Source organism: Macrotis lagotis, chromosome 2 (genome assembly GCF_037893015.1).
Source record: "Macrotis lagotis isolate mMagLag1 chromosome 2, bilby.v1.9.chrom.fasta, whole genome shotgun sequence".
Classification (NCBI taxonomy): domain Eukaryota; kingdom Metazoa; phylum Chordata; class Mammalia; order Peramelemorphia; family Peramelidae; genus Macrotis; species Macrotis lagotis.
Genome location: NC_133659.1, coordinates 176260066 through 176275402, shown reverse-complemented (window position 1 = coordinate 176275402; position 15337 = coordinate 176260066). Strand labels below are relative to the sequence as shown.

Genomic DNA, 15337 nt, shown 5'->3' with positions numbered 1-15337 from the left:
CTGGAGGAGAAAGGAAGACTGGTGACTTAGCACAGTACCCCCTCACTCAAATCCAATGCATTTACATGTCATGGCATCCTCTCAGAAAACAAAGGACTAACATCTCTAGAATAAAGTCCCAGTGATTCTACCCTAGGTTGAAAGCTGCTTACTTTAACACAGAGAGGATCAGATCAAGAAATGTTTATCAAAGTATTGTTACCATAAAATGCTACATAAATGTAACCCCAGTTTATAGCCTTATGTTGCTTCATAGTTTCAAAAACACTCTCCTCAGGATAATTCTGTAGAGTACATAGTGGCAGTATCATTATTTCCAATTTGTGGATGATAAGAGACACAACAAAAAGTATTAAGTTTAAACCCACATCTTTGTACTCCAAGTCAAGTTTTCTTTCCACTATATAAAAGATATAAGAATTCATCCCTGCTGTTGCCTGTTGCTTTTTTCATAGAATCACAAAATCATAAGACTTAAGAGAGAACTTTTAGTTCCTCTCATTTTACAAAGGAATAAACTGAGGCCAGGAAAGGGAGAGGGATTTGACATTCTTGAGAATTATTAAGCTGCTCATTATTTATTATATGTTAAATGGGAAAAAAAGAGTATAAACAAATTAGACCAAGTTTTATAACTTGTAAGCAGTTTTGTTTGTTGTTGCTTATTTGTTTTTTTATTATGTCTGTCTCTTCATGATTGGGGGGGGGGGGTTCTTGACAAAAACACTGGAGTGGTTTTCTATTTCCTTCTCCAGCTCATTTTAAAAATGAGGAAACAGGGTTAAGTAACTAGACCAGGGTCACAGAGCTAGTGAGTGTCTGAGACCAGATTTGATTTCAAGTCTTCCTGACTTCGTCTATTATGCTATCCACCTAGCTGCACTGTAAGCAATTGGAAAAATTTCAATAAAGATTTTGATCTCTACCCAAGAGAGGAATAGTAAAGTTATTGATCTCACTGATAAGTCAAATTTATGCATAGAATTTGATGAACCTTTTTCTCCCTTGTAATTTCTGCAGTTCAGGGGCAGCTAGGTGGCACAGTGGATAGTGCACCAGCCCTGAAGTCAGGAGTACCTGAGTTCAGGTAGTAACTGAGTTCAAATCTGGCCTCAGACATCTAGCTGTGTGATCTTGGGCAAGTCACTTAACCCCACTGCCTTGCAAAAAAAGAAACAGGCAATTCATGTTAATATTATGCTGTAAGGTTCTGAAGTTCTTTATACACATCATTTCATTGGAGTCTCATGCATCTCTGAGTAATGTCAATGTTATCCCCATTTTATAAATGAGAAATCTCAGATTCACCCTAATCTCAGACTAATTCCCAGGTGAAGTGACTTGCCCATGGCCCACAGAACCAGTTAAATAACAGAGGTCAGACTTGGATCCTCAGTTCTCTTGCACATCATTTGACCTCTCAAGGAGTACTCAATCAGAGGCAGAGGTGTACTGGCAAATATTTAACAGGTAGCTCTCTGAATAAAACAAAGGTACCCAAGACTTTTAAATTTCATCTAAATTATTAATATTTCTCCAACATTGTCTTAAGTCTAGACAATCCACAAATTAATAAATGAAGCTCTTATTTATTACATTTGTTGATTTCCAAAGTAAAATCCTCACACTGAAAATTTAACAACTGACTCTCATAAGCTGGTTCAAGCTGGCACCAGCACACCTCAACTGGGTCTAATAAGCTGAGTTCAGGTCCTGATTCAAATGACTAACAGGCTTTAAGATTTTGAATGGTTCATTCAGTCTCTGAGTTTAAATGTTTGCATCATCTCAATAAATATGTCTGTCCCATTTGATTGTGATGGGGTAGGAATTGTTTCTGTCTTTCTTTGTATCCCCTGCCTGGCTCTCAATAAGTTTTTAATAAGTATGGTTTGTTGACTGATGGACTGACTGACTCTCAAGGTTACTTTCAGAATAAAATGAGAAGAGAGACAGAGAAGAACAACCATAGAAAGTTATACAAATAACAGATTTTATCATTAATTCATTTTCACAATGTCTGCTACATGAGCTCTTCACAGGCTGTCCACCATGCCTGGAATTCAAACCTTTCTCACCTCTGCCTCATAGAAGTTTTAGTTTCTCTGAATCTCAATTCAGCTTCAAAAACTACGTCCTACAATAACTGTTTCTGATTCTCCCATTTCTGGTACCTCAGTCCCCCAGAATTCCTTTGAGCTTATTTCATGTATATCTGCACATATTCATATGTGTATGTGTTATCTCTCCTGATAGAGCATAAGCTTAGTGAGGATAGCAGTGTCTTAATTTTTTCCTTTATATTTCCTAGGCTATTGGTTAGAGCTCTGAACCTGAAGTCTGAAAAGTGTGAGCTCTAATCTGGCCCCAGACATGTTCATACTACTTGTGTGAACCTTTGTAGGCTGCTTAACCACTTAATACCTCAGTTTCCTTAAGTGTAAAATGGAGATAATAAGAGCACCTACCTTGCTTGTTGTTATGAGTATAAAATGAGGCAATAATTATAAAATCATTTAACCCTATGTATATACATAGTAGGAACTTAATAAATGTCTTTTTCCTTCCCTATACACAGTTGATTCTTAATAAATGATTGTTAATCATAAGGTACTGACTATAAACTAGGGATGCAAAGACAAAATAAAAAATATTCCCTGTTCATGAGGAGTTTATATTCTGCTTACTATTTTTTAGGTATCATACACAGAGGATCCTAAAAAAAAGTCAGAAGTCGAGAAAAGTCATAATTGTTTGCCATGTCCCTCTATTGCCCACTCAAATGAAGGACTGGATATCTCTTCAATTCATAAAGCAAAGTGAGGAAGAGTTGAATTCAAATCATATACCCAAGCATTACTAGTTGTGTGACCTTGGGAAAATTGCTTAATTTCTTCAAGTGTCCATTTCCTCATCAGCAAATAGAGGTAATAGTAGCATCACATCCCAGGGTTGTCAAAATACTCAAATGATGTGACCTGCATTAAGGACTTTGTAAATCTTAAAGTTCTCTATATAAATTCTATGTGTTAATATTATCAGAATTTAGTAGAGATAAGGCATGTCCTAGCCACAGGTATGATGTGTCTTCTGAGTTTTCAGAATGCCCTGGTTCAAAAGAAGTAATAAAAATAATCCCAACTCTACCTCCTCCTACATGCATGAAGGAACCACTAAGTCAAATGAAGTCCAATTTCTCTGTTCACAAACTTTATCCCCTGGAAAACCTAGAGAATTACAGTCCACAGAATCATTCATTATCTCCATGACACAATCCTACAGGAACAAATTACAACCATGTCTCAATCCTTTGGGCTGTCAAAGATGGGGGTGGCCAAGTCTGCTCTATGCGCAAGTCATTGTTTGCTGATCTTTGGTGAAAAGTGATTGTCTTGAGATTTGACTGCATTTCTAATTGGTGGTAGTGTTCTGCGCCAACATGGTCAAGTCCAAAGGGAAGGCTCTGACATCATTTGGATTTCACTCTGCTATTGGGATCCTCAGCCAGCAGAATCTTAAAGCCTATCATGGATATTAACTATTTGGCTCAGTCTTCCTTGTTTCAGACTTTACATATCAAAACATAAGATATTGTTCCCCTGGGTTACTCACCCGTGGTCACAGCCCAATATTCTGTTTCTAACAATGACGCAAAGGGACAATTTGTGGGAAAGTCTAGTTAAATACTTGAAAGATCTGTGATTTCATCAGTGCCTTAGTAACTAGTTTCATGAATTAAGGGATCATAAATAGATCTATGATATCCTTGTCATAGGGAATTTCCTCTACAATTTAGGTAAGCACCTTCCCTGAAACTTACAGTTTTAGGAAATTGACTAGAACCCTGAGATCTTAATTGATTTACCCAGGGTCACATAGACACTTGTTGGAGGCAAAATTTCTTATACTTCAAGTTATGCTATGCAATTTCGGAAAAGTAGATGTGAGCAAAAAATATATTGAGTAGCAATTCAGCTTTGATGAAGAGTTTTTTCTGAAGTGAATTAGACTAAGTCCTCAGACAACCATCTCTCATCAGGCGTAAATTCAAACCATTCTAGTTGGTAGACTCACCAGCCCAGAGGTGTTCCAATAGCATCTCCTTTGAGATGCTTCATATCTATTCTGAGGCATCAGAAAAGAACTTTAGAGTTCATTTATCATATCAATCTCAAAAGGTTCAAGGGAAAAATATAGTAAACTCATATTACTGAATAAAGCAGCTAGATGTCTCAGTGGATAGAATGCTCAGTCTGGAGTCAGAAAACCTGAGTATAAATTTGATACTAGAGGTGTGAACTGAGCAAGTCACTTAACCTCTCTGTCTGTCCAATTTTATCCTTGTAAAATATGCATAATAATAGCATCCTCCTCCCAGGGTTTTGCTGTGAAGATTAAATGACATAATGTCCTTAAAACACTTCTCTGGGCAGCTAGGTGGCATAGTGGATAGAGCACTGGCCTTGGAGTCAGGAGTACCTGAGTTCAAATCCGGCCTCAGACACTTAATAATTACCTAGCCGTGTGGCCTTGGACAAGCCACTTAACCCCATTGCCTTGCAAAAACTAAAAAAACAAACAAACAAAAAAAAAACCACTTCTCTCCTTAATAACCTATTATGGATATACATGTTGACCTCCCTATTAAAATGTAAGCTCCTTGAGGGCAGGGACTATCTCAATTTTTTATTCTTATGCCCATCACTTAAAGTTCAATGTTTGGCATAAAGTAAGACTAAATAAATGTTTATTATTCCTTCATTCATCTGTGAATTAATGTAAACCTTTCTTGAACCTCCTTATACTGTCATTTTGAATGTATCACCTATTAAGGGAAAAAATGAGTTAAATTTACCACCCAGTGTATAAAATAGTGTTTCCCTTTATTTGTTCGAAAATTGCCACGTTTGGACTTAAAGTTTTATATGTATATATATATATATATATATATATATATATATATATATATATATATATATAGTTCAGAGATTCTGTAAATAAATTCTTTGCCTCTGTTAATGGGAGAGTCCTTCAACAGATGCTATGGAGAATTCTTTAGAGAGAATTTAAGAACACCATGAAATATAAAGAATTCAAATAAATGTGGAATGACTTGTAGGATGTGATCCAAGGTAATGAAAGCAGAGCAATATATGCAATGACTTCAACAAAACAGCGGTCAATCACAATAGGCAATGTCAGTGTTGTATTGCAAAAGTTCAAAGGTGAATCCCTCCTTAGTGTTAAGAATAAATAATATTTGTTTTTTATGAGAGTAGTTATTAACCCAGGAAAGGATATGTCTGAGTGTTTGTTGGAAAGTTTGTTCAAAAGCTGTTTACATTTAGTGTTTTTTGATGCTATATAAATAATGTATTGAATGTACAATACACTAAAAGTCTGATGTCTTTTTTCATACCAACTATTATTCTGTCATGCTTGCCCCATTTTGCATTCATAAAGGATTTTTTTAATTAATCCAAAAGAAGAATTTGACATTAATGCCTATTAAATTTTACCAATATCAGATCAGAGCCTATCAAACTCCTTCCTTTCTATCCCTACCTCCCTTTTTTTTGGGGGGGGGTCCAACAATGTCATTTTGCACGTGCTGTATTAAAATATAACCACAAAGGGGTTTCCTCTCTTAGTTATTGCCAGCAAGATTCTTGCCAGAGTCATCTTTAATAGGCTGATTTTTCACATGGAAGATGGTCATCTACTCAAAAGTCAATGTGGTTTAAGAAAGGGCCAAGAAATGGCAGATAGGGTGTTTGTTGCCCAACAACTCCAGAAGAAATGCTGGGAATGGAGCAGAGGTCTGTACACAACATTCATCAATCTAACCACAGCTTCTGATACTGTTAGCCATGAGGACTTACAGAATATCATGGCAAAATCTGGTTGCCCAGGGGCGGCCAGGTGGCATAGTGGATAGAGCACTGTCCTTGGAGTCAGGAGTACCTGAGTTCAAATCCGACCTCAGACACTTAATAATTAACCTAGCCGTGTGGCCTTGGGTAAGCCACTTAACCCCATTGCCTTGAAAAATCTAAAAACAAAACAAAAAAAAAAACAAACTCTGGTTGCCCAGAGAAGTTCATAAGTATTGTATGTGACATCAAGCAGATTCTGGACAAAGAATTCTCTATAAAGAATGATGATCTCATATTAATTAGCATGATATGTTCAACAATGGTGTTGAATGTCTTCAACAAGGATGTGACATCGAGGTCTGCTACTACATGGATGGCAAATTAATTAACTTTAAAAAAGCCACAAGCCAAGATGAAAGTGGAGGGAGAGTTGGTGCACAACTTTGATTCACAAATGATTGTGTATTTAATGTAGCCTCTAAGACCAAGATGTAATAGAGTATGAATCAATTCTCTGTCACATGTACTAATTTTTGCCTAACAATTAACACCAAGAAAACAGGTTCTCTACCAGTCAACACCACACCATCCACATATGGAACCATCTATTACAGCAAATAGAGAAATTTTTAATACTATTGATAAGTTCACTTGCCTTGCAATATATGTTCCAGGGATGTACACATAGATGATGATCTTGATGCATACATTGCCAGGGCTAGCTCAGTGTTTGGGAGGCTCCAAAGTAAAATATGAAAGAGAAAAGGTATTAGATTACCTACCAAACTGAAGGTCTACAGAGCTTTATGCTAATTTCATTGTTGAATTCCTGAGAAACCTGAACAATTTATAAATGCCATGCCAAGAAACTCTTTTGTTTCCATTTGAATGATCTAAGGAAGATTCTGAAGATCACCTGGCAAGATAAGGTACTGGACAAGGGGGTCCTTTCTCAAGCTAAACTACCAACCATTCAAATTCTGCTAAAGAGCACCTCCAATGAGCTGGCCAAGTTGTCCAAATGTCAAATGTATGTTTTCTTAAAAGACTATTTTATGAGAGAACTCACACAAGACAAGTGTTTATACAGAAGTTAGAAGAAGTGATACAAGGATACCCCCCAGGTCTCTCTGAAGAAATTTGATTATGTACTCAAGACATTATGTCCTCCTTTGCAAAGACATGGAAGTAGGGAATGGGATGTCATTCATAGAGAAGAGTTAGTTTGACTAGAACAGAAAGTGTGTGAACTAACACAAATAGCTAAATGCAGAGTTGGAAAGAACACTATTTTTCTCTGTCCCTCCCTTCTTATACACACCCTAATCCCTGGGTAATCTCAGTGTTTGAGCTGGTCTTTGGCAGACACAGCAATAGCAGATACCAGCTCCATGAAGAGTCAATGAACATGTCTTATGATCTTGAACCAAGAGTAAATCAACAGCAAGCAACCAGTCACCTTCTTGTTCATATATACCTTCCAGTTAAAGTAACAAATTACTCAAGCTTTATTTGTCTCAGTTTCCTCATCTATAAAATGGAGGTGATTATAGCTCCAAACTCCAGGAATTATTATGAAAATAATATATGATATTTTAAAGTGATATGTAAATGCTTAATATTAATCTAAGTGTGAAGAGTTTATAAGGCATCTCATTCACATGTGAAATGCATAGGTCAGCTTTTGACTTAGGTGTATTATACTTCTTTACCAGTGGCCTTTCTGGAACATGAACTATTAGTTCCTGTCAACATTGAGCTAGGACAGAGTTAACAAAGGAATATGGATAGATATTTTATTGGTATAGAGAACTATCTCTATTAATGCAGGTCAACACCTTCTATATAATTTATACTCAGAGAGTTGCCTAGAGCCCTAAGAGGTTAAGTTACTCACCCAGGATCACATGAATATATCAGAAGTGATACTTGTACCCAAGCCTTCCAGCCTCTGAGGCTAGCTCTATCCACTACTGACTCTTATATAGTTAGCAAACAAAAAAATGATTATCAGAGAATAACTAAGGGATGGCTTTTACAGTACTGAAAAGTGAAAATTAAAAAAATCAAAGTATAGATATGTGGAAAAGGAGCTTCTTTCTTTCCATATCCAACTTCACAAATAAATCATTGATCTAAAAAAAGTATAACATAAAATTTTCTAATTGTTTCCTTGGAGTTATAAATACTTTTCAACTCCAATTTTATTTTTAAAGATGTTCATTAATGAAATAAAACATGGCATCTTGAGGTATAGGAGTTTCTTATGAGGAAATGTCTATTTATTCATTCAATAAACATTTATTTGGTTCCCATTATGTGTCAAGTTCTTTCCAAGATGATAGAGTTACGAAGACAAAAGCAATATGATACTTCCCTTCAAGGTACTGGTATTCTCCTGAGACATAAGAAATGATAAAACAACATTTGTACAAATAAATAAATATATGCAAAGTTAAATACAAAAAAAATAGACCTTGAGTCAAAGATAGCATTTTTGAGCTGAGCCTTAACCAAAACTAGAAATTACAAAAGATAAAGGATAAGATACTAGTTCTATGAGATCAGAAATCTAGAGACAGAAGGAACCTCAAAGGTCATTTAATTCAACACCTTTGTTTGAATGGGCATTGTCTGAGAACTGGGAATTGTAAAAGGTCAAGATCATCCATTGCATCCTGGGCCATCATCAGTTATCTTGACTCTTGGCTTGTCTTCGGACTCTGATGATTCTGGAGGAGAAAGTGAGACTGAAGACTTTGCACAGCTCTTAAACCCAATTCATTTGCAAGTCAAAACATTACCCTCAAGATATAATTGGTTCTCTTTGAGAATGAAAGATGAATTGCAGACAAACTTTTGTTTTACAAAAAAACATTAGCCCACAGAAATTAAATGCCTTCCTCAATCATCAGGGTAGTAAGTGGCACGGTTGGCCTTGAAATCCAAGTCCTCCACAACCAAATACAGCATTCATTATATTATTGAATGTTGCATTCTGAGCAAGGAGATATTTGCTAAGGCAAGGAAGATAGGCAAAAAATTGTTATGCAGAGAGAACACCAAGGAGACTATTTTGACTGGAGTGCAAAATATCCAAACAGAAACAATGACCAATAAGGCTGGAAAAATAGTGGAATCTTGTAGAAGACTTCAAATGAAAAAAAAAAGGACACCTGATTGTACCCCAGAGGCAATAACTAATATTGATTGGTTAGGTAAATGATATGGTCAAACCTATGCTTTTAGGAATAACAATTTGACAACTGTTTAGAGAATGGATTAAAAAGAAGAGAAGTTGGAGTGGGAATTAACCAACTAGGACTGCTATTGAAATAACCCAAGTGAAAGAGTTCATACTAGAATCCACTAAGAGCAGAGAAATGGGGAATAAATAATGCAACAACTCTTCCACCTTTGTTTTACCAAAAACATTAGCCCACAGAAATTAAGTGCCTTACCCAATTACAGAGGTAGTAAGTTGCACAGTCTAAGAAGTTTTTTCAACCCTGAGTGTAATTCTGATAGACTGAAATTCCACTACAGATTTTGTTTTGTCTTTCAGAAAGTTCAAAATTACAGAACACAGGACGCAAGCAGTCAGTCTCAAGGAGCCTGAAACATCTTTTCCATTCCTCAAACAAATTTGTGAAGACCTTAAAACGGTGCGTTCTAAGTATTGCTTCTAGGAAACACCCAAACCTGTAATCTTGCCTTCTCAGGAGTCCACTAGTTTGGGAGCAGCAAAATGAAACTTTCCACCCTCAGTGACTGCTCTCACCCACAAAAGTAGTAAGTCCATTCTTCTCAGTGTTTGGAAAAGATGGTAATTTCTCCACTAGTTCTCCCTAGAGTATTGGAAATGCCTAGCAGGAATCATAAGCCCACATAATTATATCGAATTTGGTCTTTGCAAAAATATTTTCCCTAATTCAGGTTAAGTGAAGGCAGAGAAGACCAAGGATGAAATTTTATTTTACTTTTTTTTTCTTTCTAGGGGACTCTATATAGCTGTTATATTTTATTATAAAGATAATATGTTAGTCACCAATGAAGATCAAATACCAATTGTTGAAATCGATGATTCTCACTCCAGTTCCATTACTCAAGATTTTCTGTGGTTCACAAAGGTATACTTGGGTTTTTCTCATATTTTCACCCCGAATTTATTTATGTCTGTTCATTCTGAGTTGGGAGGAGGAGCAATTTCAGTCAAGTTAATCAAAGAGAAAAAAATCCTTGTCTGTTGAGTTCCCCAATTCAATTTTCCAAGGGGAAAGCAGTCAGTTAGTCAGCAAGCATTTATCAATCATATCTTAAGTGCTAGACATTATACTAATTGCTGGGGATACAAAGAAAGACACAAGACAATCTCTGCTCCCAAAGACAGCTTAACATGCAAGCACTATGTACAAGCGAGTTAAATACAGGATAAATTGGTGATAATCAAAGCATTAGCATTCAGGGAATCAGGAAAGGCTTGTTGTAGGAGAGACTTTTAATAGAAATTGAAGAAAGCCAAGAGTCAGTATATCCACGTCTTACCCAGTTTTACAACTGACTAGCTGGACATCACAATGTCTATCTGAACATCAACCTATTCATAAGTAAAATAAGGTAGTTGAAAACCCTGATCTAAGATCCTCTCAAAGCATAGCTATGTTGGAACTGGATCAGACTGGCTACTGAGAGCTTACTATTGAATTTTTGTGTATGTACATTTACAATTCAGAAATTGATAATTGCTTCAAATCATAGCTTAATTTATTGTTTTGATGATTGTCTAGACTTAAAAAGGTGATGGAGAAAATGTGAATAATGCAAATTAAACTTAAAAATGTGTCATGAACATATTTTTCCAGAGAATATTTGTTAAATATTTTATAGTATGCCCATTTCCAACCAAAATATATTCATGTTTCAAGAAAAAGCTACAAAAAATGCCTAATTTTTTATTTAATTTAATTTAATTTTGTATTTAAATTTTCAAAACAAGCAAAATGGATTCCTAGACTTAGAGATAAAAAGGATCTAGTCCAAGCTCTTCATTTTGCAAGAGAAAAAAATTGAGACCCAGGAAGGTTAAGTGTGTTGCCTCCAGTCATATGGATACTGAGCAGCAGAGATGGAATTCAAACTCATTTCCCTAATTCCAAATCTAGTACTCCTCTTTAGCCTACTACTCAGATCTGACAAGGAGACATATGAAGTCATTGTTGTCTATTGATCTTCAAATATTTTTTTCAACTAGATAGAGATTAAAAATTCTAATGAGCACCCAGAACCCATTCTTGATCAAGTTTCATTTCCCTTTTATCACTTTCGTGTAAAACCTAAGCTACATACCAGTCAAAATAATTAAATAAAATGGGAGAGGTGGGGTATAGGGGAGTGTAATTAAAATGCAGAAAATGACTCTATGATATGTTTTACAGTTATCTTGTATGTGGGAAGATATCCGGTGGTTGCGACAAACTGTACCTATTTCCATGTCCTCATCCACAGCACTGCAGGCCAGGCAAAAGATGCTCACAGCCACAGCTCAGTTACAGGTGAGCAAACAAGTTTCCATTGGAAAGGTCCAAGAAAACCTTTGTCAAGGGCTTCCTCTGCACAATCCCTGGAATGGGGACAGGTGATTTTTCTCCCTTCATGGACTCTATGAAATATTGTTAGATATTTATTCAACAGTTTTACTCCTACAAAAGATCTATTTCCTGACAACCAGCCACAGATATATAGTTTTGTTTACCTTCAGGGACATGGATATAGTCTCTAAGAATCTGTGAAGAGGGAAAGTATCAGGAGAATAGAAAGCCACTAACATCTCACAGACTAAAGTGGATGCAGGGTAATGATTTGGAAGATAAAGTATAGAAATTTTCATTGTATTTTTGTGGCCTATTTCATTTTTCTTTTCCTTTTTTTTTTGCTTCTGCAGATTTTACCTTTAATCCTGAAATTATTCTTAATCCTCCTTTACCATCAGCCCACACAGATCAGGTCTCAGAGCCCCCCAAGGATACTTGTAGGTTACAGAGCTCTTCCTAGAAATGGTATTGAATTCCAAACTGGCTAGGGAGACAGAGTATTTGTCTCTGCTGTGTTTCCCTTTCGTGGTTTCCTGGTATTATGTGAATTTATGATTCTGAGCACTCAGTCTTAACCTCAGCCTGGAGTGGGGTCACTGGTCTGTGGGATGCTGCTGGGTTATCCATTGCTGATTGAAAGTGGGGCGGGGGGGAGATGATGATCCATTTAATTGATACAATTGAATTTTTTTTAGTCTTCCTAAAATACTTTCATAGAAATTCAGTATACATGGAAAAAGGAGGGGGGGAGGTATATGGTAGAAGGAGAGAAAGAGAAGACAGAGATGAAAAGGTGAAGTGAATATAATTTGCTTGTCAGCTACTATTTAGAAAAGTGGAGCTAGACATAAAAGACTGAATCCTATTCTAGGGGAGGAGGGAGGAAGAAACCTCCATTAGCTCCTGGATTGCCATGCCATATTGAAATGATTATGGATTTTTGGCTCACTTCTGGACTTGATTTCCCAGTCTCTGACTGTCCATCATCAAATGTTCACTCCAGGTCTATTCATTTGTGAGTTTTAGCATACTATCTTTTTTATGAAAATTCAGTAGAAAATTTTTTCCTTCTTTCAAAGGCTATAAAACTCTACAGCATCAATCCACTAAAATCCTGATGGGATGTTCATAGATGTACTTCAGAAGTCAGTGCTTGGTATGTTTGCCTTGGGAACTACCTAAAGAAGTTAGATATTTACTGGTTGTCCAGACACTGAGTAAATTCCTCAGTTTCCTCTGTAAAATGAGACAGTTGGGTTAATTGATGCAACTCTATAGCTATTCTCTATGACTCTACCAAAAGGACCTTATTATGAAGTAGATTCTTGTAGCAGACCATTGGACTGCATCAAGCCCAATGATAGCATAACAGAGGTCATAGTGTCTGCACTTACAGCCACTTAATCAAGGAAAATTCTCCCCAAAAGACACACCAAATCCTAAAAGGGTATTTAATATAGTATTTTCCATCCAAATGAGTCTCCTTCATTTCCATCCATCTAATGGGTTCATTGCCAGCTCTCTGCTTTCTTGTATCCTATTTCTCAGCATGACCAGAAAATAGCCATTTACTCTCCCTTGCCCATCAGAGATCTGAGACTGTCTAATCTGGCACTTCTCCTAAAAAAATGTAATCCCAGTTCTTTGACCTTTGCTAATAGGACCCATTACCAAAACTTTTAATCACTTGTCTGCTTTCCTCCAGTTATGTAAAATCTCTGGAAATGTCAAAACATGAAAAAAAAACAAAAAATAAAAAAAAATCTGTTGTGTTATCCCTAACCCCACCCTGGCTGAAAGGAGTTAAGGAAGTTTGGGCAAAAACTGAAATCTCATTCAATATTAAAGCATATATCTGAAGTAACTTGGTTAATTTAGGAACATAAAAATCTATTAGCCAAAACTTTATTTGCCTGTAGAATCACTCTGCTTAATGTATTGTAAAATATTCAGACAATAATTATAAATTTGGTAGATTTTTAACAGAAATTAAGAATATATTGATGTTCTCCATTTTTGTTATTAAAAAGTTGAACTTTTAGAAAACTGACTTCTCTACAATTTTTTTGCCAACTTGTGAAAAACTGGCAAAAAAAGATGAAAACTGAAGATATCATCAATGTTCAATAAATCCATCCCATAATTCCTTTGAGGTCTTGTCAAAAAGACAAAAACACATTTGCCATTTTTCATATTAAAAGTTAATAAGAGGGAAGTCATAAGCAAAGAAGGCAGGATCCACTGGAGGGTTATAACCATCTCACTGAAGCATCAGAGAGTTGTACTCTGCTACCTTTCAGAGATCTGGAGCTAGAATAGGCCATAGAGATCACTTAATCCAAACCCTCACCTTTTTGCTGATGGAGAATCTGAGACTCAGAGAGTGGGGCTCTAGGGGCAGACTCATCTCTAATTTCTCCAATTTCAGATTTAGTTCTTTGTCCTACAAAAGAACTGTTTTGCTATTAGGGGAAGAAAACAAACATTTGCATAGCATCTCCTATTTAGCATAGTGTCCAGGTACTCTGCAAATATCTCATTAGATCCTCACGACAATTCTTTCAGGTAAGTACTGTTATGATCCCTATTTTATAGTAGAGGAGACTGAGGTAAACATAATAAGGAAGTCTCACAGCTAGAAAGTGTCAGGTCATACTTGAAAACAAATTTTTCTGACTCTAGACCCAGCATTCTATCCACTAAACCACCTAGCTGCCTCAACAGAGGCACTACCATAGAAAATTTTAAGTTGTTCTCATTTAATCTTTCTAATTGAATAGTTTTTAAAAATCATTCTATGGTACTAAAAGGCTGTCACAATATATAAACAATTTAGCTTTTAGCATAATTCTTTTTAAAAAGATTTCCTTAATTCAAATCTTTTCCATTTTCCTTGGGGAAATTCTATCTTCCAAAAATAAATCTTTGTCTGAGTTCTCATATCTCTACTGTTTACTTCCTTCAACTTCTCCATATCACCTCAAATAGAACTCCACCCTCTGATAAAGGGTGATACTAAGTCTATAGCAGGAAGGTGACCTCACAATATCTGAAAGTTATACTTATTTTCAAGTTCTAATTCAGAGCTGTTAGCTCACTTACATAATTCTTGATTCTTAATTCCTGTTTAACCTGTGCATCCACTGTGATGTCCAGATTTTTTTTCCTTTGCTAATAGGACCCATTACTGGGGAAAATGATGATGATGATGGTGATAACTTTCATTATTATTATTATGTAGTACTTTAAGGGTTATGCTCCATATAAAACAACCCAATAAGATAGCTCCTATAGCTACTCCCATTTTACCGATGAGGAAACAGAGACTGAACAATTAAGTGATTTGCCCATGTTTCCAAAGTCAAATCAATAAACATTATTATTCACTTTTGATGTGCTAGATATTATACTGTGTTCTGGAGATATAAATATAGAGTGCCAGATGGCATCCATTCCTGCACCCTACAATAGTCCCAGGATCTCCTGGGACCTCTTTCTGTCCAAGTGCTTCTTGCCCTCATGCTTTATCTCAGCCTTCTTGAAATATATCAAATACTCTATATGCAAGCACACTTCTTGCTAGACATCACCCCAATGTCCAAAAACCTCTCTCTGTGTCTCCTTAAAACACTGCGGTCTAGAAAAATGACTGTGGCTTTTTCATGTCCTTCCTGATCAGAATTTGGTCTAGTGCATTTTCTAGATCTTAGTGGAGGAAGTTTGATTAGGAACTAGTCTTTACATCATCTTTTGAATATGGACTTTTTCAATGCATTGGTTAGTTTTGCTAGTTTCCCCCCCTCTTTATTCTCTGTTATAAAGTATATCTCTTGAGATCAGAAGGGGGAAGGAGAAGAAATATACTTGGAA

General features: G+C 36.1%; 1 protein-coding gene and 1 long non-coding RNA gene across 9 annotated transcripts in view; one reads left to right on the top strand and one right to left on the bottom strand.

The window, feature by feature from the left end:
- Positions 1 to 15337, top strand: part of ANKFN1 (ankyrin repeat and fibronectin type III domain containing 1) — a 503865-nt gene that overhangs the window by 433659 nt on the left and 54869 nt on the right. For all 4 annotated transcript variants that reach the window (XM_074223663.1, XM_074223664.1, XM_074223666.1 and 1 more), the window contains 3 exons: positions 9442 to 9541; positions 9874 to 10006; positions 11312 to 11428. In XM_074223663.1, the coding sequence (XP_074079764.1) occupies positions 9442 to 9541; positions 9874 to 10006; positions 11312 to 11428 (350 nt within the window). The remainder of the gene's footprint in view (positions 1 to 9441; positions 9542 to 9873; positions 10007 to 11311; positions 11429 to 15337) is intronic.
- The window catches only part of LOC141513644 (uncharacterized), a 131184-nt gene that overhangs the window by 101666 nt on the left and 14181 nt on the right, over positions 1 to 15337 (bottom strand). The window lies entirely within an intron of this gene.